Source organism: Channa argus, chromosome 1, assembly GCF_033026475.1.
Source record: "Channa argus isolate prfri chromosome 1, Channa argus male v1.0, whole genome shotgun sequence".
In the NCBI taxonomy this organism is placed as follows: domain Eukaryota; kingdom Metazoa; phylum Chordata; class Actinopteri; order Anabantiformes; family Channidae; genus Channa; species Channa argus.
The window spans coordinates 45,900,847-45,926,742 of record NC_090197.1 but is presented as its reverse complement, the minus strand read 5'-3'; the positions used below and the strand labels follow the sequence as shown (position 1 = coordinate 45,926,742).

At 38.3% G+C, this 25,896-nt stretch overlaps 1 protein-coding gene across 1 annotated transcript in view; it reads left to right on the top strand.

The window, feature by feature from the left end:
* The window catches only part of plpp4 (phospholipid phosphatase 4), a 43,785-nt gene extending 21,685 nt beyond the window's left edge, over positions 1-22,100 (top strand). Inside the window, exons 2-7 of the mRNA XM_067526109.1 lie at positions 1,843-1,951; positions 4,874-4,964; positions 7,820-7,883; positions 8,012-8,136; positions 16,939-17,109; positions 18,569-22,100. Coding sequence (XP_067382210.1) covers positions 1,843-1,951; positions 4,874-4,964; positions 7,820-7,883; positions 8,012-8,136; positions 16,939-17,109; positions 18,569-18,777 — 769 coding nt within the window. The 3' untranslated portion in view covers positions 18,778-22,100. The remainder of the gene's footprint in view (positions 1-1,842; positions 1,952-4,873; positions 4,965-7,819; positions 7,884-8,011; positions 8,137-16,938; positions 17,110-18,568) is intronic.
* The last annotated feature ends 3,796 nt before the right edge of the window (positions 22,101-25,896 follow it).

Below are 25,896 nucleotides of genomic sequence, written 5' to 3'. Positions count from 1 at the left end.
GCAGGTAGATTTAAACTGGGGATCTTCAAGGCAGAGGCAGCAGTGCTAACCACTCCTCCACCATGCTCCCTCTCTTTCCCCTATTTTACTGTAATACAAAGAAAGATTATCAGTAATATTTAAGACGATATTCCAGGAACACTTTGCAGCAGTTTCAAACTTCTACTTTAACTTTAGATTTTAATTAATTGGAACTGTGGCCCTTGCAGATATCTCATATCACAACTGCACGACAGAGTAGTGTATTGAATTGTTTTAAAGTGCAGTGACAAAAAGACTTTGTTGAGACGACAGAGAACAAGGTCGTGTCTGACAGATTACTGGTAGCCAGGGAGGGCTGGAGGAAGCAGCAGCATGCTAATTTGCTCCTCCTCATCGAGAGTTTAAGATAGCATGTCTCTTTAATGTACAGTAGGTGCTCTTGCCATATTCATACAGCCTGAGTTATTTTTACTTTATGGAAGAATAGACACTTCCTCTATTCTGGAGCTCTGCAAAGGCAGAACTTTAAAGATGATCCAACTACAAACAGCATTTTATGCTGCTCTACTTACAACCCCAATTAAAAAAAAGTTGTGACTCAGAAATGCTCTCTGAAATGAATGTAAAGCTTGGCAGACGTTTACTGATCTCTAACAAACTGTGTCTAAAAATTGTGGAACAATTTCAGAAAAATGTTCAACATAAAATTGTAAAAACTTTGAAGATCTGGTAGTATGTAATATAATAAAAAGATTCATAGAATCAGGAGGAATCTCTTTGCACAAGGGACAAGGCTGAAGGTCAAAACTGGATGCATGTAATCTTCAGGCCCTTAAGTGGCCCTGCATTAAAAACAGTCCTGATTCTCTACTGGACATCACTGTATGGGGTAATGTCTTCCAGAAATTACTGTCTATTAACACAGTTCGCTTTGCAATCCACCAATGTAAGTTAAAGGTGTATCATGCAAAGAAAAAGCCATATGTGAACATGATCCAGAAATGCAGCCCTGTTCTCTTAGCCAGAGCTCATTTAAAATGGTCTGAGGCAAAATAAAAACTGTTCTGTGGTCAGATGAATCAAGTTGGTTCTGTGGATTAAAGGGGAGAGGGAACATCCAGCTTGTTATCAGCAGACAGCTGAAAAGCCTGCATCTCTGATGGTATGGGGGTGCATTTGTCCCTATGGCGTGGGAAGCTTACACATCTGGAAAGGCACCATCAATGCTATAAAAAGTTTTGGAGAAACATATGCTCCCATCCAGACAACGTGTCATTGAGGGAAGGCCTAACATATTTTAACAAGACAGTGCTAAACCCATCACATTGCATCCATCACAACAGCATGGCTTTGCAGGAGAAGAGTCTGGGTGCTGAAGTGGCCTGCCTGCAGTAAACAGCTTTTACCAATAGAGAACTTTTGGCACATCATAATATGAAAAATCTACAAAGGCTCAGGACTTTTGAGCAGCTAGAATCCTGCATCAGACAAGAATGGGACAACATTCCTCTCCTAAACTCCAGAAACTGGTCTCCTCACTTCCCAGATGATTACAGACAGTCGTTAAAAGAGGAACGGATGCTACAAACTGGTGAACATCACCCTATGATGTGATGCTGCCATCAAATTCAAAATAATGTCATGTTTTCCATAAAATTTTAAAATGTCTCAGTTTCAACATCTGATGTGTTTTGACCTATTGTGAATTAACTATGGGTTGACGAGAGTTACAAATCACTGCATTGTGTTTAAATTTACGATTTACACATTGTCCCAACTTTTTATGAATTGGTTGTAAATGCATTTGCCAACTATCTAAAAGTGAGGAAATGATCAGTGTATATTTGTTCTTTGCCACAGATTTACAGAGTTTCTGGAGCCCTTTGAGAGAGTGATTCAACCAGAGGAGATTTGGCTCTACAAGAATCCACTGGTCGAGTCAGACCACATTCCCAAGAGGGTCATGTTCGTAAGTACCTGCTTTCCTCTTACTACTGACCTTTATGCTACTAAATAACTTTTACATTCTGTGTGCTGCAAAACTTCATTTAGTGCGATCAACAGTGTAAAGCCTCTTCTCTCCACTGCTGAGGTGAGGCCCATAATCAGGGGCTTCACAGATCTGTGTTGATTGGCGCTTCTAATGTAAATATTAACACCTTATGGACAGCAGTGGGTGGTGCGAGGTTAAGATGAATTTCAAACCAATGCAGCGGGAACTAAAAATATTTTCGCTCTGTCTGACACTGTAAACACTGAGCAAATAACCTAAAGAATCTCATATGTGCAGGATGGCAAACATTTCCATCCCGCACATATTAGACTGTCTGTGCTCATTTTGTTCTCGGTACAGTGCTCAGCAGCAGCACCATTTTCAGTACACTTAAAAAACAGCATACCGACCATTACAGAGCTCCTCTCAACATTGTTGTGAGTCATACATTGTTTTCTTACTCAGATGGTGGACACAAGATGTTCCTGTTTTCAAAGAGTCATCACACCAAATTTGCCAAAACAGAATTGGACCTTGCTGGTCTAAATCCTGGCATTTATTCATTAGTTTTCATCTGCTAACAAAAGCCTTCATAATTTAATCAAATGAAGTGTTGGTGTGTGCGAAAACTATGTTTATAGAAATACATCAGCATTTTGAGAAATATGCTTATTTGTTTTTATACAAATTATACCACATAGCCAGAGTTTCAGCCTGCTCTGACGACTTTCTCCTGGGTTTTCATTGTTTATTGAAATCATTGAACCAACTTGACTGGCAAACACTTTCTTGACCATTGCTTGTTAAGCTCACCTCTTTGTCAGCTGTCAGTGTTTGACTGACTAACGTTTTACTCCATCCCATGCTCCTCCACACAAGTCAGTCATCTCATTATGCAGTGAAATAACTGCAGAGTAGCTGGTGAGTGCTCCCTGTTTGTCGTTTTAAACTAGAAATAATAGCAGGTACTGTCAACTCTAGTACATGTAATGTCTATCTTATAGTGAGACTTAGTTTGTAGTAATCTAATGTTCACCAGCATATTTGCTTGAGCAATTTTTCATTATTTTTTTTTATTATTATTATTTTTTTGTCCTTTCGACTTATCCTGTGAGTTCAGGGTCGCCACAGCGGATCATTGTCCGCATGATGATTTGGCAGTTTTTTACGCCGGATGCGCTTCCTGACACAACCCTCCCCAATTTCTAGCGGGCTTGGACCGGCACTGCACAGCTGGGGAGGGGAATGGGCTGTTAGGGGTTCAGTGTTTTGCCCAGGGACACTTCGACATATAGCCAGGGCCTGGGGATCGAACCACTCACCCTGCGGTCCGTGGACGACTACCTTTACCAACTGAGCTACTATTGTAATAAAATATCAATCTGAGCTTTAAAAAGCAAGTGCTTTGCTGGGTATTTGGTATAAGGTCTAGAGAACGTATTAGCCAGGAAGCCTCTGCCTGCGGTACACAATGTCCAGGCAGTAGCAACAGATAAACCCTTGAGCTTATCTATAGATTACCTGCCCTCTACTGATTCTATTTCTTTTATCAACATACTTTATAAAAAATATTGACAGTTTATATCAACTCGAATGCCCACAGAGCTTTGCTGATTAAATTGTAGGAGGGTAAAGGTGGCACCTTCTCCAGGTAAAATACTACCAGTGTTGACACCCAGCAGTCACTGCCCTGACAGTGGCCCTGAAGGTGTGAAGAATTTATCTGGCCATTAAAAAAAGTCCACGGTTGGGATTTACATTTTGGCAGAAATATTTGTATTATTTGTTAATTTATTGTTTGTACTTTAACAATACATATATTGTGAGAGTTGCACAGTCCACCCACTAAGTGAAATAAAAGATAAATTATTTGATAAAATTGGTTTATATAATGGCATAGTCCTATTTTTCATTCATTTAAGTGTTTCCAGCATAAGATTAACTGATACACATACAGTTTGTAGCCATAATTGTGTTAAGACATCAAAACATCTTAGGTGATAATGATCATTATTCTGTGCAAAAATGCATCCCATTTAAATATATAAATGCAATTTTATACAAGGTGTCACATTGTGACAAAATAATACATAGGTCTGAACCTGTGTTCAGGTTGAACTAGTAGTACCTGTGGAACTATACCTTCCAGGATAGTTGCTTCACCCAGCACAAAATCTGAGGCCATGTGAAACTCTAACCCTGACACAGAAAGACGTGTTTTTCCTAAAACATTGGTAATAAAGAGATGGGAGCTGCAAATATTGGACCCAGTTTTTGCACTACACCACTCATAGGTAGAGTACAAACAGTAGAAATCACATCTTTGCTCATTTCACGAGTAGTGATTAAATAAAAAATCCAATCAGTTATTGTGCATTTATTTGTGCGAATGCAATCATCACGTCAAGGTTAAACCCGGCTACTCCAAAGGGCATAGTGAAGTGCGAAATCTGTTTAGAAACGGTGGAGATACACAAATACTCGCAGCTGAACTGAGAAACAGCACTCAATGGATATTCAATAAGCACATTATAATAATATAACTCAAGTCAGTGGTGTGTTTTTAGTGCCTCTGTTGCTTTAGGAAAGAAAATACATTGAATTTGTGCAGAAAGTAATTAATAAATTCTAAATAATGTTGATGAAGGCCAAATGTTGAGGGCTCTTATCAGACGAGGAGCAAATTCCTCTGTGTGCAGGCAGGGAACAAAACGGAAGCTCGTTTGGTTGCTCGGGTTGCCTTGTCAAAATGAACTCCAAATAAAGGATAGGTTCAGATCATTCCCAGAGGCAAAAGCCATTTTATGATTAACCTGCAAAACAAACCCATTGGAGTGCTGCAGCGCATCACTAATGTCTCAGTAATAACTTTACATTTTTGTCTTGATTTCCTCACAGGCAATTTCATTCCTTACCCCATTGGCGGTGATATTTGTTGTGAAGATAATTCAGAGGACGGACAAGACAGAGATCAAAGAGGCATGTTTAGGTATGTGGAGCCAATTACCTGAAATATCATGAAATTGCTCCTCTCTACCTCTGAGATGTCTGAAAAATGAGAATTTATATTTTAGTTGCCTCACATACTGTGTTTGCAAGGTTTTTTTTTAATAACTACAAAAAAGTCTTTACTCTTTGTAATTTTCCTGCTCTTTAATATCTTTCATGTTTCCCAAGTTTCACGTGAAAGAATGTGCCTACTGGTCACATAGATGCACTTAATGTTAAATCTTTCTACTCTGCACCCCTTCTTACAATCAACATCAAGTCAAGTAACATTAATCACAGCAGCCTCGTGTTGTTTAATACATTTAAAATGTCAGTATTTGCTTAATACTACATCTAGGCATGTCTCTCACACTAATTTTTTCCCCCTTTGCCATTTCCTCCTGGGTCGAAAGTCTTGCAGGGACCTTGGTGCATCAGAGAGAATTAAAGTTTAACACAAATCCAATTAAAGAGACACACAGAGATGAATCGGGTGGAAAGAGGGAGCCTCAGTGCATCAGTGTAGAGATTAGTGTGCTGTCTACAACTTAACAAATCCGTCACCACCTGCAGAGAAAAAACAAGGCACAAGGCTTTTGCCTGTACAAATCTGAACAACATCACTCAAAAGAACAAAGGATAAAAGTTTCTACATGATCATGGTTTTAAACATTGCTTGCTTTGAACTGCTGGTACCTGTAAAGCTAATTAGATCAAAAACTATGTTTTGTTTTTCGGCTGGGTGCAGTTAAAAGTAGCTTATTTTAAACTATCTACAAACTTATTTATCCCTAACTAATATCACAAAAAAAGCTTAAATTCCTGCTAATTTACAAAGTTCAAAGTTGGCCCTGAGGGTCCTCTACTTCTGAATATATGAATCCAAATTTCAAACAGATATAATTGAGCTGGCATAAATTAAATTGTTTTGAAGAAGATATCCAGCCTTGTAACACCAGCGGGACTTGGTTTTGCTAATATAACGCAGTTATTGTTTGACACAGTGCACTCTGCCATCACATTGCCTCTTTATTTGTCTTTGGAGTAAAAAAACAACAACACAGTTCTCCCTTTTGTAGCGTTGTCTAATAACTCCAGCAGCTTAATTGTGTGATTATCAGTCATTTTGGAAATTTGAATTTATTTTCCTAAACACTACACACTGAGAATGACACAGAGATACATAAGTGATTAGTTTGAATTTTCGTCACAGAGCATGAAGAATACTGTTCATCATCTGAATGTGAATCTGAGTAGACGCAGAGGCTTTGTTGTTTAGTGTGTGTTGAGGGAGTATTATTCCAGCTAGTGAGACAGTGGGAGAGTTTTTAGAAAATTGAGTTTGTGACTAATATGTCAACGCGCTAACTCACCCTCCAGGAATGAATACACCACTGGGCTGCTGCTAATGGTCTCCTACCATGTCAGTGAATGTCAAACATTAGAAAATAATTTGAACACCAGCATGCCAATGCATGTGAATGTGACCAGTTTGAGTGACCAGAGGCAGACACTCGTAGTGGAGCACAGAGCAATTTGTCAAAGAGAGTGAAGTAGGTTAGGAGGAGGAATGCATTATCAGCAGGTGCATTTGTGGCTGTCTTCCAAAATTGCCAAACACAGGAGCTCCTCCCAGCTGTTTCATAATAGCAGTGAGTCCAGTCTGGAATAAGAGCCACACAGACACAAAGCAAAGACACAAAATGTGTCACATTATCAAACAGCACCGGAAAATCTTTAAGTAGAATACAGTGTGTTCTCAATGAGTTCAATTAGCTGTCACTGAGTCTAACTGCCAAAGTGGCTCTGTGTGATGCTACCACTTAAAGTGTACAAGTGCAAAAACCTGACTGTCAAATTGCTGCTATTGCTAGTATTGAGCTAGCACAGAATGAATTAATACTTAAATGACCACCAGCAAATTTATCATGTCAGACTTGAGAGAAGGCAGAGTAAGCAATATTTTTCCACTATGCTAAATGATCAGCCTCTGACAAAGGGAGTGCTCAGCAATATAATGTTTCATTTCAGAACTGGTCAGACAGAACATGTCGTAATTTTTTTGTCTCATTTCATCTGATTTGCACAAGGTTTGTCTAAATTAATGAGCTGTTAAATAACATTGACACTGTGGTCCTCTCATCAGCTCAGGAAGATAGCACATTTGAGTGGTGGCGATGTGGAGTGAATTCAATTGGCCTGCAGACTACTAGGATTAACCTATGAGGGCAGGTTCTCTGGTTAATGATGAGCCCTGTGGTTTGTTTCGAAGCTAATTAAATGATAATATAGTTACAGTGCAATGCCTACTTGTAAGCCACCTGTAGTCCTCCTGTATCCTGTTACCATAGTTGAACTGAAGCTGCAATTGCTTAATACTGTATGTTATTGATGTTTTGGCTCCAAATCCTATGCTATATCATGGCTCTATGGATGGAGCCTTGGTGTATTTGTCAGCCTGCCTATTTGATCCAGAACAAAGTACAGTACAAAATAAATGGCAATAGGATTTTGTACCGACACATCTGTTGGCCAGAGACTAAATATTGAATACTGTAGACACTAGGTAATGTCCTCACAAAGATACAAGTACAGACATGTGTGCTACTGTTGCTGCTTACAAATTATGACACATAGACCTGACAACATCTGTTCATGTGCAAATGAAATTCCCATGAACCTAATTAACTTTTTTATTTGTACCTGCCAGAACGTGTTTTAATTCATTTGCTACTTCGTTTTTATGAAGAATAAATACTGAATTTGCTGTTACAACCTTGTCATTTTCCCCCTCACCACAAACCTGTGTAACATGCTTATGTGATTGCACTGTATGTGTGAATCTTCCTTCTCCAGCTGTCTCCCTGGCTCTTGCCCTCAATGGAGTCTTCACAAACACTATCAAGTTGATTGTTGGCAGGTAAGCCCATCACTTTGAAACATTTTGCAGGCTGTTAAGATTATGATTTTCAGCTTATACTAGATTTAAAGTGAATGAATTGTTTGATGAAGGAAACTACCATATTTATTTATTTATTTTATTTCCAGACCCAGACCTGATTATTTCCAGCGCTGTTTCCCTGATGGACAAATGAATGCAAAGATGCTTTGCACAGGGGAGGCAGATCTGGTCTCAGAGGGGCGTAAGAGCTTCCCCAGCAGTCACTCCTCCTGTGAGTATCAGTCATCACACCAAGAAGATCACTGTTAGTTATGCTGCATAAAAAGTACACTAGAACTCACACACTAGCTCAGTAAAATGTCACATACAGTACAGTAGCTGTAGTTATACACTCAGTTTGATCTTGATCCTCTGAGCAACACATTTCACACACACAGGTAATTTCAGTGCCTGCTGACTGGCTGCCGTCATGGTGTTTACTTCATAGTTCAAAGTGGTGCTCTTGTTGCTGTCTCTCTTCAAAGGTAATTACAACATGTAGCAATGAGATCATTCAATTTACACATCCCACAGTAGCTTGTCGTGATGCTTATGGGTTTGGGTGATTGCTTCAAGGAAATTCAATTTTGCTAAATACTGTTGCGTTACATTTACTATTTCAGCTTCATCAGACTTCCTGCTGTGTACCTGCTGAGCAGACAAACATAGAGCAGTGGACATCTTTCTTACCATTTTGCTCACCGAGCCATTTTCACGTGAGCATTTTAAAGAATTATACGTACAAAATATATGGTACATCTGTCATGTAAAAAGATACACCTGGAAAACACCACCTATTAGCCTTGCCACCATTGAACCCTACTACTTGTGATTCTTTAATTTTCCTTATCTCTCTTGCTCAGATGACAATGTTGAAAGTGGAATTACAAAGATCCTCCTGCTATCTATTATGCAAATGAAAAAAAAAAGATATGCTCCAATGAGCTGAGCCCTATTATATTATTATTATTTTTTGCTTATGTTTAAAATTATTTTCAAATTTTCACTCCACATGTAGATCCACATTGAACTATGTCACGAGAATGTGTAAATAATCAACTGGTTGCATCCAATCATTTCATTGTCGCAGGTTGATTTCCTGTATTAATTATACTAAAACCATTAGTGGGTTCAGGAAGAATTATCTTCCAGAGGTAAAGCGTGTATGGTTTGGTAAGATATGCATTGCTTTTAAATAGTTTATGAATGGCTTTAATTTCCATCCTGCTGAGTGTGACTGCCTTGAACCACTCTATAAAAGATTTCAAATCGAGTATGGGACTAATTGGTGTTTCTGTGTTACAATAACAAGCAAGGTACCAAAATGGATGATGGAAATGGAATGGACAGTGAAAATTTTCATTGATGTTGAAGATGGCTGTAATTTCATGGTACGGTCTGATTTAAAATTGATAATAAAGTTACAGCTTCCAAGTCCCCTGCTTTAAGAAAGAAATGCTTTGAAGTGCTTGCTGTGTTCCATTAGAAATGGCAGAGTGGGACACTGCTCTGTGATTCACTGTAGCTCTGTGTATGAATTACATTCATGTGCACAGCAGCTGTAATAGCCTTATGTTGCTGTGCTATGAGTAAGAAAGTTATTGAGAGGACCGTGGAATAGGAACACGAAGCACCCATATGCATAGAGCAGGAGAAATGCAATTTCCTGTCACTGTCCCTTTTCACTAGGACAACACTGGAGAGACAAAGCATAAGTTACAGAACGTTTAGACTATTATCGAAATTGACATGGAGTGGGATCAAAAACATGCCAAAACTGAATGGGTGAAGCTTAAGACATGGTAATACGCAAAAGAAACTCTTTACATTCGCATTCACAAAAATAATCCATTAGAATCAGCCTTTAGTGTTTAATGACAGCTATTTCATAAAGACCACAAACTATTATTCCATTTCAAAGTTTTTCAAGAAGTCTAGTTTCTCTGTGATTAGATTTTTTTCCTCACCTCATAGCAAAGAGCTTCAGAAATTGGAGGAGACATGTCTGTAAACAAACAGAAAAACAAACAGATAAATACACACTCCCTTGAAGCCACTGCACCAATATACAAAGCGGAAAACAAGCAGACCCTAAAGTATAAGCTGTAAATTGTCTCCTTATTCATATTCATATCACTGTCTCCCCCTGTGTATATCTAATGGCGGATATTAGATATGATCAATTAATATGTGCTTTAAAAAACCATCTGCCATCTTTACCATCTACATTTCCTCTACTGTTTAAATTAATCCTGTGAGATGGACCTAATCACATCTTTGAATCTCCACATTGCTTCTATCACTTACTCAAACCCATCTATATTAAATTACCCTTAGCTAGCTATGTCCACCATATTAGTTCAGTATCTAGAGGGAACTGCATTTTGGCAAAGTGTTCTCTTGTATGTTTACTATAGTGCACTTAGGCATCAGTTGTATATCTTTAATAATGATCTTCGGACTTTTGAATATTAACTGCTTTAGGAATCACTCGTGTAGCTTCAAGGTCAAGTGTTTGTTTAATATTTATTGCATCTGCTCAAATGAGTGCTCCACTGGTCCCTGCAGGGGTCAGAGGTCATAACTGGAGGGAAATAGAGTGGTGAAGGCTGAGAGATGGAGAACATAACCACTAATGGCACTGATTGGTTAGACAGTTAGTGTCTGCGTGTGATCGAGTTGGTCTATTATAAATATTTCATCAAAAAAAAGGAAAATGAAATGACCCAAAAAGACCAATATTACCCAGATCACTCAATTTACCAGATACTTTGACCAGAGCATGGCACCAATCAAGGCTAAATTCAGAAAGAAATACTTTAAAAAGTCTTCTGTCACTTGTCAAAATCAATTTTTTTATTTGTTATTTTTTGTCCTTCCTGCTTATCCCGTGAGTTCAGGGTCGCCACAGTGGATCATTGTCTGCATGTTGATTGTCCCTTCTTGACAAAACCCTCCCCAATTTCTAACGGGCTTGTACCGGCACTTCAAAGCTAGGGATGGGAAAGGGCTGTTGGGGTTTCAATGTCTTGCCCAGAGAAACTGGGGATCGAACCATTGACCCTGCTTGTCAAACTCCATATTACGTTTAAAAGAAAAGCCCCTTATAACCTTCCACTGTGTGGTGTTCTGCTATCACCCATTCATGCAGTTTCTGACCTCATCTCATTTAACCTGTTAATGATTTGCCCTGTTGTTGCACAAGCCTCGAACCATTTACACCTTGCAACCCTCACCATGATATTAAATCATACAGTGCTCAGAAATGAACTGTGGGAAATATACAAATTAAACATACTTACATAAATATGCATTCTACATTTTCATTGTTCATGTGTTTGAAGAAGAAAAAATAGTGGTAATGAAATTATAAAAGGCTAGAACATACATGTAACTGGCTTTGTATAGTTTTACAGAGGCTCAGAACCACAAAGCTGAGAGTCTACAGGCAAGGTGTCAGCTCTTAGAAATTGCACCTATAAGCATTTACATCGGCAAACGAACATTTCCCAATAGGCTAAGCATTACAACAAAGGCTGGAGGGAAGGTCATAAGCTTTAAAAGGATGGTTACATAGGCAAATATATTAGACTTAAATCTGACATAATGATTTTGGTAGTTCAGACCACATTACTTTTATTAATCTTTAAGGGACAGTGCCTCTCTTGAGTCCACTGTGAATTCTGCAGAATGTACAGATCTTTATCCTGTCTTTTTCTCAGATTGCGTGTAATGTGTGTGTACAATTAGCTGATATTTAGTGAAATGAATTCTTCCCTCTATCTTTGCAATGCTCCCTGTAACACTTGCTGCAATATAACCTCAAAGCATGATAGATGCAACCCACACACATTGATGGGCAAGATGTTCTTTTCATAACATGTTTCTGCTTTGCTCATTTCTTTTCCCATTCATACCAAACACAATCTTGCTATTGCCGAAGTTTCTACTTTCACTTTATTCGGTCTCTAGTAGTTAAACTTTTATTTTCTGCTGTTTAGAGGAGCCAACGACCAGTTTGAGCCAATGAAGTGTTTGCACAATTGATATTATTGTGTTGTACTGTATGTTGCTGAGAGAATGTTGCTGAGAGTATGTTACTGAGCTCTGTTTGCCTAATGAAGATCTATGTAAGATTGAAACATTTCTTGATTATGAAACGTCCCTGAAGGCTAAAGTGCAATGTGGGGATATTCTGCCAGTTTTTGGCCTTTAGTGTATTTTTTACACTCCAGAAAGAAAAATCAACAAAAAGCTGCTCCCAACTTGTACTTAGTTGTACAGTGTATGTAATGTGTTTAAACAGTTCTGTGTGTTTCCAGCAATGTTTTTTTTTCCAAGATACAAGTACAGAAAGTAGTATATGTGGCTCTTTTTTTTGAATACTCAACAAGCCTTACAGCCTTCAATAAGCCTAAATAATACAAAATGCACTGACGTATAAATGTAGTTTTAAATCTCATCAGATCTTCATCGAAGCTAATAGGTCGAACTTTTATTTTTTTTTTCCTCCTTTAGCATATCTTGTTAGCTCAGGGTCACAACAGTGGGTCAGTTTGGGCATTCAGTGTCTTCACTTTACCAGGGGTAGTCGTGATATAAATTGTTGAGCCTACAATAAGTAGGCTGCCACTCTACTAACTGAGCCACTGCTACTCCCAGCTGAATTAGTAGATAATGTTCATTGATAACACAGTGTGGGCAGGAAAAAGAATGTTAAAGCCTTAAAGGTTAAGGGCATCAATACAATGTTAACTGGAGTCAGGACAATGTTATAATGTCTCAGATTTTAAGTTCAAACATTCAGAAATGTGATAATTTTACTATGAGTTTATTATTGAGTTCATAGTGGATGGGGGATTCAGACCGGAGTGCATTTTAATAAGAGATGGTTGTGATGTTTTGGTCTCCCTGTTTAAAATGAATGAAGTACAATTTATGGGAGAGCTGCTGCATTGAATTGCATTAGATGGTTTCGGCGTACCTAATGAAGTGGCCAGTGAGTGTATATATAATGAATAATATACACTTCATGCCTGAAAAGTCTACATAATTGTCAGCAGCCATCAAGCACAAAAAAATTCCACACAGATAAATTAGTTATTCAAGATATAACCTATTAATTTCCTGATAGCTCAATACTACTGTGTGTTGTGCTAATATTATACTTAATATTACATCACATTTTATGATCAATTTATGCAGAAAACCAACAAATCACATATTAATCCCCAAAGCAAAATCAACGCCCTGCTTCCTTTTTATTGTGTTGTGAGTTGTCTCAGTTCTGCCATCCTCACAGAAATCACTCTTCATGTTTGTCTACAAACTGCAATCACACTTGGTTCTTCTTCACTTACAGTGTTTGAACAAACCTTGAGCTTGTTTGAAGATAAAAAAACAAAACCACACTACACTAATAACTCTCATTGTGCATCTTGTTTTATCTTAGGGTCTAACTTTTCAAGGTTTTTAAAATAAAGTGAAGTGGATTTGTGACCACAATGCATTTTTTCCTTTTGCGTGCCTCTAGTCTGTCTTCTAGCCTTTTGAGAACCTTCTGACACTTGAGGAGCCTTTCACACCTAATATTCATTGTATAAATCTACGGGTGCACATATATGCTGTAGAAATAGGGTTGTGCATCTGTGTGTAGATATGTAAGAGAGACACATACCAGCTGTATTACTATACTCATGTATTATTCATGTCATCAAAGCATTTCTATTACTATAATGCTCAAGATGTAGAATTAACGAGTCTTATGCTGCATAAATTACAGAAAGAAAATGCATGTTTACTACTATGATGCAAAATCAATTTGGTCATTCTTGCATTTTGCTTGGTTTAAATGAAAAAACTTTTCATATTCATAACTGGTCAGGGGCGGCTGTAGCTCAGTTGGTAAGACCACAGAGTCAGTGGTCTAATAGCCCATTCCCATCCCCACCTGCGTAGTGCCGGTCTAAGCCTGGTAGAAATTGGGGAGGGTTGCGTCAGGAAGGGTATCTGGATTTACAGTAACGTCATGTTTTTTTTTTACCACTTTATTGGCATTCAAAGCATCACACACACTCACAAAAATTTGCACATAAGCATTAAATTGACTGTTTAAATCTGTAGTCATTTTGACCTCGATTTTTTCTTAATTCAAGGAGCTTTTATTTGATATGTGATATGCTTTTACCCAAAGTTCCTGGTTCCTCTGGCCCAAAAATGGGAATATTGCCCCAACCCGTTTAAATCTGTGATCTGAAGTTATGTTGACCTCTCCATGGTGTCTGGCTGGCTTCCTTTCAAAGTATGCCTGGCTCTCATTACTGTGAATGAAAATTGATAATGGCTTCTTTTGTTTTCTGTCTACACAGAGAAATTAAATTAGATGATGATTATTGGCAGTTTGATACAAATTACAAGGAGAAAAGAAACTGGATAAAACCTCCAAAGCCATGATTAATAGATAAGTGTGTCTGTTCTGGTGTTACTGATGAGGATTAGCTCTACAGAATCCGAAAAATGTGTGATGCTGTCATGTAAAATGGTGAGTTTCATTTAGTTCTGTCTGTCCACATTAGCAATATAATAAACTTTGGCACAATTACAATGGCTGTAGGGGATGTTCTATAATGGGAATTGTGGAGAGAAGTGAGATATGTAGACATGGAGTGAGGCAGACCCTGGGGATGCCAGATTGCTTGTTCATGACCTTCATGACCAGAGTCAGAAAGCATCAAAGTAATGTGCCGTTGTCTGTAAAACACATGTGGTACTCTTTTCCCTGATGATGACTACGTACACCATTTAATATGTTGGGCTTGTTAATCTTTTTGCATATTTAATGAGGATGATCCCTGCTGACTTTGATGTTTTCTCTGTTTAATCTCTTCTTCAGAAGGTTAAAAGTCTTACTCAAACGGATAAAGGTCTGGAGATTGGCAGTCTAAACCATTCCCTCTAACGACATTCTTTGTTTTGTTGGCAGTGTGTTTTGTCATTATCTTGCCACATGACAAAGCTCCTTGCAGTTAGTTTTGACATGTTCATCTGTAAATTTGCAGACAAAATGTTTCTGCCCACCTCTGAATTTATTCTACTTCTACCACCATAAATTAAATCATATATATCATATCAATAGTCCAAACCATGACACCATTTGTGCTGTGCTTTGCTGATAAGTTTAGAGGGTTTGTATCATGCACAGAACTCTTCCTTTAATTGTTTTCTTTCTTTTCCCAGCTTCAAAATGTCTTTTCTCTCATATAGCTGTCTGGGTTTCATATTGAGGAATCTGCTTTTTTCACAACAGATGCAGTTTTCAAATGTAAAAGCAGTACTAAATCCAAGAGTGATTTTGAACTATTTATTGTTTGAACAATCAGTTTCCCAGGACTCGCCTTGGGTAACAAGAAACACCTGTCAGTCTAATACTTCTGGTCCAAATTAAATTTGGGTGAAACAAAAAGTGCTAGAGTACATCATACGCCTTAAAGTACAATATAAGCTGCTACAATACTTTTGTAGGGAGCTGTAGCTTGGAGCTTAAACCATCTACTGTTAGTGTTTCCAGTTAAGCTCCAATATTTATACCAGACAACTTGCCTGAGGTGTTTAGCTGAGTTTTGGGAGATGTGCACTTTGTTTTTTCTACGAGCCTCTAAAACTGACTTTACAGTTGCATGTAACACTATTCTCTGCATAGATAAGCAGAAGCACAAGCATGATGCCTGCATTCACCTGGAATGATTTTCTAGCTTATGCCTTCTTGTGGGTCCATGTTGACCACGTATAACCCACGTGGCAACAAGAAATTTAACAAATCCAATAAATACCTTTATTTCATCCCCGCTAAAAAGTTCAACCGGAAGTAAAAATACAATGAAACAACCATTACTGTCATTATCAACGTGGCTGACAATGTCCAGCAATTTAAAAAACCAACATCGGCCTACAGCAATATTCCAAAACTCTGGTCTGAATTGAAAAAGAAAAATGCTGAGTGCTTCATGAAGTCAACTCCTGAAGCAAATGGCTTCTAAGACAGTTGGATTTTCTTCCTCTGCCTGCTCTTCCCACCATCTTTTCTGTCTTTCTAAAGGCTAAACACGTGTCCCACCAGCCTTAGTATTCCTGGCCAGTTTGTGGGTTGAGTGACAAATAGGCAGCTGATCGGTGCTATTTGGCCCAGTGCAGCAGTAAACTAATGACCCTGTCTCAGCATTACCTTTTATGGCTCCATCAGGCAACCATTAATTCAAACAATTAGACCCATCATCAACTAAGCCGTAGACTTACTGTATGTTAGCACAGCACAGCAGCTCAGTTCCAATAGTTTTTCTGACAAGGCTTTAATTTTCCCTGTCCAGAGAGAACAAACCTAATATTACACAAAAACTCAATCAAAATATGTACAAATCGTGAGATGTGGTGTAATTTCAGACTCAAATAGCTGCCTCTCCTTTGTATGCAGCATTTTGCATAGGAACCAGTCATTAAGAGCCTAATTTTGTCATGTGTATTGGCTCAGGGATGCACTCTGATGCCATAAACACACTCCGCTTTTTCAAGAGTATAAATACTGCTAAATAAGTCTCCTTCAGTGTGTGGGTTGAGTGTTGTATGGCTGTATGGATGAGACTGTATGTCTGTTTGCCTTTGCCTGTTCTCAGGCACCTGTTCAACACAGTGATTTAATAGAGAAATATTTACCTGACAGGCTGAAGTTGTGTCCCTCAGTGAGTTTACCTGCAAGTGGGTGGCAAAAGTGTTGCAAAACTGCCTTTTTAATTTCGGTCTGTAAAATGTTGTGTTGTAACACTATATTTTTATTTACAGTATTTTATTATTGCACACTTGTTTAAGTTGCATTCTGACTGACTTTTGCAAAGTCCTTGACACACAGTTACATTTTATGTCTTTTCTATTGAATAGCAGAGGATTTGTCTCTTCACTTAAAAAATTTGAATGCTGAATACAGTGTTCAGTCCTGATCCATTTCTCTTCTCCCTCTTTGTCTGCCCTCTTCTCTACCTGCTAGTTGCGTTCTCTGGCCTTGGCTTCACCTCCTTCTACCTGGCAGGGAAGCTGCAGTGTTTCACGGATCAGGGTCGAGGACGAAGCTGGCGTCTCTGTGCCACGGTGCTGCCTCTTTACAGTGCCATGATGATTGCTCTGTCCCGTACCTGTGACTACAAACATCACTGGCAAGGTCTGCCGAGCAGCTTATGCACTGCACACATGAACATAAATGTTATGTTCCTGCATAAAACAAAAATTATTGTCTAATACATACAATGAGAGAAAAGTGCTTGTGTTATTGTGACACGAGTCTGTTTCAATCACACCTGGCCTATGGATCTTTTATAACTACAATCCAGAAAAGGAAAATGTTCAGGGATGCTCATTTGAAAAACTGCTGTAATCACACATTATTTTTAACTCAATCAGCATAGCGCACAAATTGAGGAAGGGCCCCAAAACATGAGAATGTACAGTAAATCAGTCTGGGCTGCTTGCTCTGCCCAATAGATGGAAAACTGTGTTTTATAAGACTGTTTTCTGCTAGCCACAGCATAATGACAGGTTTTGATTTTCAGAAAACTGCCTCAGATAACAGGGTGGTAGCTATAATTTAGCAGAATGGGAAGAAAATCCTAATTACAAGCTTCAGTTTTTTTTTATAAAAACAGTTTGGACAGAAATGGAGGTAGACTTGGATGGACAGAGTGAAGAGAATGCATACAGTATGTGGGTGGGGTGTGGGAGAAAATATGTGGCAAGATGATGACAGCTCTGTCCTATGGTGTTAATTAGTTTTAGTCAGCCATATGCTCCTGGGGAGGGGGGCAACTATCAAATAAACAATTCTTTTAACAACCAGGATTTATTTACCTCACACTAAACGTCAGGGGCCCCGTTCTGCATCAAGTGTAAACAAAAACTGGAAGCTCCCATTAGCCTGGCTGCTGAGCCGTGATGGATACTAATATTCTCAGCATCCTTTTGCACTTTAGAGGTGTGCTCTGTCTTCTGAGAGGAGAGACTGGGCTTCCAATCACTGTCTCAGTGAGGCCACCAAACTAATATATTGCATCAAGTCAAAGTCTATTAAATTCAGTTGACAGAGCCAATGAAACATTCACAAAGCGAGCTCATGCATTGCACACAATATTTTTTTAAATGGTGGAAATCGATGTTTCATTTTTTTGTATTGCATTAAATTCCACTGAAATGGAGAAAATAAAGGGAGACCTATAGAAAAATATAATTTTGACAATATTAAGACATCTACTTTTTGTCACTTTGATCAATACCTACCAAAACAGACTTAAGATTCCCCATGTTAGTGTGGTATTCTGATGTCTGATATATTGTAGCTTAAATGGGGCCATGTTCAGGACCAAACTGTTCAGCATAGATGACAAATGGACAGACGTGTAAGGTAAGGTAAGTGCTCAGTAGATCTTATTCATCACTTTGCCTTGCATTTTACTTTAATCCACCTGTAAACTAGCCAGGCATGATGCTTGCTCAATGAAACACCATGGCACATACGGCAATGCCTAATTAGATGTGCTCATTCTAAGAGCAGGTGTTATTTCGCTTCGCATTGGCTAAAATTAGCCATAGATGCATACCTTAAAATATGTGTTTTTGTGAATTTGCAGACGCCTTTGTTGGAGGAGTTATCGGGTTGCTGTTTGCGTACATCTGCTACCGCCAACACTACCCACCATTTCTGCACATGGACTGCCACCTGCCTTATGCCAGCCTGGCTGCAGCCACCCACGCACCAGCGCATCCCCAGGACGACCCACAGCCCACTGACAATGCCACCACTCTTCCCCTGGAGGGCTTGACCGAAGGGCCAGTATGACTAGTGGCCACAAATGAGACTCCCCCTAACACCCTCACCAAACCTCTGAGCCCACCTCCCCATTCCCAATGACTGACTAGCTCTAGTACACATTCCAGTGGACAGTAATGCTCCTCACCTATCTCCATCCAGCTACACCCTGTCTCGGAGACACCTACATTCTTCATGTTTATTTTTTTATATCTTGTTCTTGCTCAGCAGCCGTGAAAGTCTATATTTAGATCTGAAGTACTGTATGAGAGGAATGTATGAATATGGGACATTGCCGCTGAGAGGGAACTGAGAAAATGAAAATGAGAGGAAGCAAGTCTTACTTATGGCAGTGAAGAAAGATGAAAATATTACCAGTTTTTACTGGATTTGTTTTTTTACTTAATGACAGATGTGGTTGGCAGATTGTTTTATCCTGGAATATCCTTAAAGCTTAGCTGTCAACTGACTAAAGTGGTTAGGGAGAGCCTGAGAAGCCCCATGAAATGTCACAGCAATCAAACCATCAAATCCAACCAATTTAACAATTTTAACATTGTATGTTAGATGACAAAGTTATAAAGAAATGTTGGGATTTGAAAGGAACAACAAGTGCGACATTTTAAACAAGCACCAGTGTGTCGGTTTGGATACAAACTTTAGATTCCTACCTTCTCTGCTTTTAATAATTTTTCCTTTTCCATAGCAAAATTATGATAAATGTAGGCTATGGATGAACAGTTCACTGTTGGAGAGAAGCATTGGTCCATGAGCTGGAAAAATGTAATGTACCCCCTATTTTCTATTATTCTTTTCTCCAAGTTTCCCCTGGGCTTTTGTAGTTTTCCCAACCGATCCTGCATATTGCACTTGCCTTAGTCCTCTTCCTCACCTTGTTACCATCCAACATCATTTCTCACCAGCCCCGCATTTAACACATTCCCAGAGGTTGCCCTGGGATGCGGTCCCAAATTGTAGCTCAATGAGTGCAATCAATAAGAGCCGTGGGAATTGTGTGGCGGAAGTGTGTCTGGACTGGCACAAACTCCAATTTGATCCTGCATTAATCCTCATTAAGGGAGGTCAGTCCCTGCTGCATATGAGGACATTAGGACTATACGACATGCCCCACAAACAACCCAAGCACTGCAAATTGCATTTTACTGTAGCCCCACAAATACACAATCAAGAATTCATTAGATGACACATATTTAGATCTATTATTCATTATTTTCTATTAATATTTTCAGCCTTATTCTGGAGTTTTGTTAAAATAAAGCAGACACCAAAGATTTGTGGCTTTCTGTTTACATTAGCTGTACCCTGTAATGTTTTATTAACAGTAATGACACACAGTTTACAGGTTCGCCATTATCAGCAACACTATTTGGAACCTTATACAGGTTTTGTTAGAAAATAATGGAACATTTTGTCGTCTTGGTTACTGACTCTTTTGCCTTTGCTGTGACATTAATGGGAGGGTCCAAACTAGCTACATAGGAAAGCGTATATTTGTACTGAAAGCATGTGGAGAAATCAGGATACAGCACATCAATAGAGCATGATATTAAATGATCAGCGGGCAGAATGTGCAATTTGTGGTTGTATTAACTTGTCAGCATGTTATTAAACCTGCTTTTACATTTGTCTGCCTCCAATGACAAAAGACAACACATGTTTTGTAGAAAACATGAGTTGAGACAGCTGTATTTTTAGCTGCTGGTTGCTTAATTCTGAGCACAGTTTGGCTTGTAGTGAAGGAGGAGACAAGAAAAGCTCTCTGTTCATTTAAACCTCATCTATTAAACTCTGCCACAATTAAACATCTGTTGTTATGCAACCCATTGACAGCTTCTTAAGTGTGTGTGTGTATGTGTGTGTGTGTGTGTGTGTGTGTGTGTGTGTGTGTGTGTGTGTGTGTGTATCTTCCAGTTTTGCCCAGGCCTATCCCATACAGATGCAATACAAAACTTTACAAAGAACAGTATCTCCACCAGAGGGAAGGGCAGCTCGACTGCACATGAGACTCTTTGACGGAATTTGACAGAACTCTGAGAGTATCTTCTCTGTGTTTCCACCAAGTTATTTCAGCACACACATGGAGCTCTGTGACTGTGGGATATCTTGACACAGATTTGGGCAAGAAATTATGGTAAGAGAAAAGACTTCTGTTGTTGTTCTACAGATCTGCATTTGCCTGACTTGGGAGCCTGATGTTTGTACTTTGTCATTTAGTTTATTCCTATTAGATGTAGATGAAGTGGTGCAGTGTATACTGTATGTTGTTAGGAATGTCTTTCTATGCTATTCTATTTTTATTATTATTTTGCTATTTAAGGATTTACTTTCCCAATATACTTCAAACCATTCCATTATTTGTTTTCATTTGGTGCTATAGATACTTTTGTAGCAGTGGGTGTCAATTTTTCAAATGTTGGATGTGTCATTTTGACATGAAAATTCAGTCATTTTCTACAAAAAAATGAAAAAAAGTACTTAGAATACATCTTTTTCCAATCAAATGCTCAAGGGCAACCAGTGCTTGTTACTCTCTGTTATTTTTTTAATCATTACAATTTCCCGAGGACTGAAGGGATAAAAGCTACTAAAAAAATATTAAAGAATAAAGAAATTATTATCAGTTATAATGAATAGATGTCTGAAGAAAAAAAGTATAAGATGTAAGAATCTTTGTTCTTGGCATGCCAGTTCCATTTGTGAGAAAAGGTTGTTTTTTATGAATAAGCATGTCTTGCCTTGAGAATTCTTTGAGCTGTGTTTTGCTGTTTATATACTTTATGAAGCCTACAATAAATTACCTGTTTGAAATGTGTCCATGAAGAAAACAAAGGAGCCTAATGTATCTTGTTAAAGTGTGATCGCCGGAACCAGCATTTGAGCCATTTCTCCTGGATTCAAAACATTGTTGGAAGCAAATGAAGTTATAAGGATGCTTAGATAAAAAATTTCCACCCTGTAATCAGATCATAGGTGTGTGTCGACGTTATTACTTATTATATGCAAATGAACAGTCCTACATCATGCAGCCGTTGGAATTTGAATGAGCTATATAAGTTCATTTCAGTGAATTTATGCTTTAGTGGCTCTGCCGTCAGATTGCACAGTGCTACTGAGTGTATGTGTGTGTGTTTGTGCGTGTGTGTGTGTGTGAATGTAACTCTGCTATAAATGTGTGTTGTGCTTTCTGTATAATTTTTGTTGCACTCTTGTTTAGGGAGTTTTTAATAAATGTGTATGCTTAAGATCACTTGTTGCTTTTCATTAGTAAATCAGGTTGCTGGCAATTCCTGAGAACTGAGGATACTTTATATGTCACTGTTGTGACCTGCAAACATGCAAAACGCAGAGGGAAATGTTAGCATGCTAACATGCAGGCCATTATAATTCACTGCTAAGCAGGTGTAATGTGTGTTACCTAATAAACAATAAATAAAGCTGTATACAGGGATATATTGTCATTGCAGGTCATAAATCGGATATAAAGTATTGGACAAATTTGATATGTTTATGATGCTAGAACAGATATCAGGGGAACACCAAAGTTATTAAAATTCATCCTCGGTTAAGTATTGATACCTGAACCAGGTTTCATGGCCATCTACACAATTTAGTTGTCACAGAAACTCAGTCATTGTGTCAAGTGTCAAGTATCAATCATGGCAGTACCAGGGGAAAAATCAGGCATTTAACAAACTCATCAATTTTGATCCTTTGGAAATTAATTCTGTACAAAGTTTTATTGCAAACATCAACTTTATTTTGCTATTTTGTAACTTATTCATTGCATGCTCTCAAACGTACGTAAGTAAGTGCACGTCTTTGCAATCAGTAAATTGCCACTTGATGAAATGTTTTCCACCAGTGAATTTTACCAAATTAACAAGAACTAGCTGCTTAGTTACCATTTACCACAAAATCTTCTGACTTTACAGATCGTAATGTAATAAAGGCAGTATAATTTAAATTCAGTAGTTCTCTGAATAAATCCTGCAGGCTTTTAACCCTTCTGGCATTGTTACTCATGAAAACAATTCCCTCTGAGTAACAAGACAAAGACAGCACAGATCAATAAGGTTGCTCTGCCCAGACATCTGCCCTCTTCAGTACACTGATAAGGTGTTGCGATTATGTGTCTTCTTCAAAGTTTATTAAAGCGTGCTGACATTTGGAAAGATCACAAGGCCTCAAGGTAGACAAGGGTAAAATAAAGAAAATCTCTTCTAAATACACTCTTGGCCGGTAGAAAACTTTTGAGTGATGTTTCATGTCTGGTTACAACGCATCCAATCACACCCAGGAGAGCTGCAGTTTAGCCACTTCAGTGACAAGTGGAGGGTGCTTTGTACAACCTGCAAGAGACTGGCTTCACGTCCCACTCAAGACTATGTGCCTCCAAGCATTTAATCCATTAAGTATAAATTAAAATCTCGAAGTTTATGATCTAATGCAGTTTGGTTTGTGTTTCAAAGCAACTGCTCCAATTTTTCCTACATGTGAGAAAAACTTTACATTGAGTTGACTGTGGTCATAAGACAACACAATATGTCTTAAGAGTCACTTTCCTGCCATGTACTGGAAATATTGTAAGATGCCTTGACCCTCACAGAACAGTAAACAGCACCACGTCAACAATTAGACAGACAGCCATTGCTGTTCATCAGCAGCTCTCACATTAAAAACGGTGCTGAGACATAAAAATATACACGAAATACATTTCTTGTTTTGCTTTGCAGAAGAGAAGAAATTTAATTTAACAACAGCAGGTACATATTTGTTAGCCTTGGAAGTAGGAGTGATAATTTCCTTTCAGCATAGAGATGATTTGAATGCTCAATGAACGACAAGTGTATCATGCCTCAAAACATACATATTGTTTTCCTGTCAGAGGACACTTCTCTATGAGCGGTGCCATAATGGCAGTCAAATCAATGTGGAACTAATGCATCAACAGTCAGCGGGCATCTAGCATGATTTAACATTGCAATACCCTTCAAGATGCAACACATAGCACTACATCACACTCAGTGTTTTTGAAGGACTCAGTGTTATTTAAATAGATTAACCATGTGCTTGCATTATCTCACAACATGAGGAAAAAGAGATCTTAAAGATTCTGTAGACGCTGACAAGGTACTGAGCAGTGGTAGACATCAGCAGTTTTTCCCTGCTGGGAGATGGTATCCAGTGATATCAGAAAGCCACATAACCCTGTTTGGGTTACATCACTGACATTTATGTTATTATTAAATCTTCATTTTGAAGTTGCCACATCCCACATCATTGCACTACATAGCTGCCAGGAGAAGTTCCCAAATTAGTCACAATGTTACAAATCACGATCCCAGAAACCCTGCTTCAAATCAGGCTTAGATAACCACAGAGACGCTTCCAACACATCGTTCTATACATTTGTTTTTGTCAATACATAGTTACAGATACAGCGTGTAGCTGTGTTTGTGTGGCGTAACAGAGTGAGGGAAGGCCAGGGTGGATCAGAGTGAATCATCATCCCAGATTCTAGCACCATGCTACCTCAATTCCCAAAAGCTGCAGACTTTAGCTCACAAAGGAAAAGGCGTGCTGAGATATCGACTAACGTTAGCCAATAATAGAAACACCATTTCCCATATTGAAACCTGATAGTATAGATTTTTAGGTCAAATATTGACATAATATTATTCAAATGGTCCAACTTAATGAATTTATCAAAGTGGACCTTTTCACTAACATTATTAATAGACTATTATTATTTCGTAACTTTAGTTTTATCCAGTCCGTGAACGTTTGTATTACCTCTGAAAGAACATTTACGCTAGCTGAATGAGCAATGTTATCCTGTTAGTTTTAGGGATACGTTTCCATCCCCTTACATGCCATTGCAATGTACTGCAAAGGGCTGCAAACTTACCACCCTTGTTGTTTATGGAGCAGTATATTACTGAAAGGGATGTGACACATCCTCAATCTTTTAGAGATCTACAGCTTTCCAGGCTGAGTGGTGACCCCCATGAGGAGTGAAACTAGTCTGTGAAATGTGTGCCTCTTTAAATTTTGCATAAAAGCTTTCAAATTTATTTTCCTAAAGCTGTCCCAAAACTAATGGAGCAGCTTTTATTAGTAAGAAGAGCAACGCTTGTTTGCTCTGTGTGTCTATGAGTGTTTGTTCCTGTAGCTGCTAATGTGACATTCTTTTTCTGCTGAATATTTCCATTACAAATTGACGGAAAAAAATCTGCTTCGAAGTTCTCTGCTGCAGCATGTGACTTTATAGGAGTGTTATCATTATAGCATAAGATTTAAATAATTTATATTTTCTCTCTCTTATTCATAAACACTCAAATACATTGATGAATAATTAATAGGTTTTGGATTCTGAAGCATGTGGAAAATTAAGGAATTGGCTCATCATTAATGAAATGGCCAAGACATGTGAGAGTCATCTATAATCTGAGTTGCCTAAAATCTTATCTGGATGGTTTAACTCATATTGGAAAAATAAAGACTGGGCTGTACAGAATTCAAAATTAAAATAAGAAATTAATTTATTAGGTGGATCTGTCATTCACAGATCTAAAGTAAACTATATTCGAAATGGCACAATTTTGAGTGTTATTTGGGCACGAAACGTTTTTGAGCTTTTTGTGATAACTTGTCACTAAAAATATCTCATTTACATCTTCAAACACGCTGTAGGTGAAGTTTTGTGAAGTTCATCTGTTGATTTTCAAAGATGGAATTTCAGGGTAATTGTATTTATCAGTAACGTGGTTATAATCCTCTACTGTAGAGTATGAGTCACAGCCAAAGTGGAAAATGACATAATGAATATAGAGCAATGAACAGACAGCTGAAGATGTACCTTTCATACTCATACATACTGTGCTACAAAGCTTCATTAATACACAAAATGCAATTCTGACACAGAGCGAGATTCAGTATAACCCCTCAGTGAAGGATCTGCGGAATTATCAAACTGAGTGGGCGGGTTGCTTCCTCATTACTTGGTTACTATTGTGCTCTGGTTTGGCTCAGTCACAAAGAGGAATTAATCCACATCATTTATGTTTTTATATAGTCATAAGGACAAATAGACTTGAATGGAAAGATGGAGGCTTTTTCACAGATAAA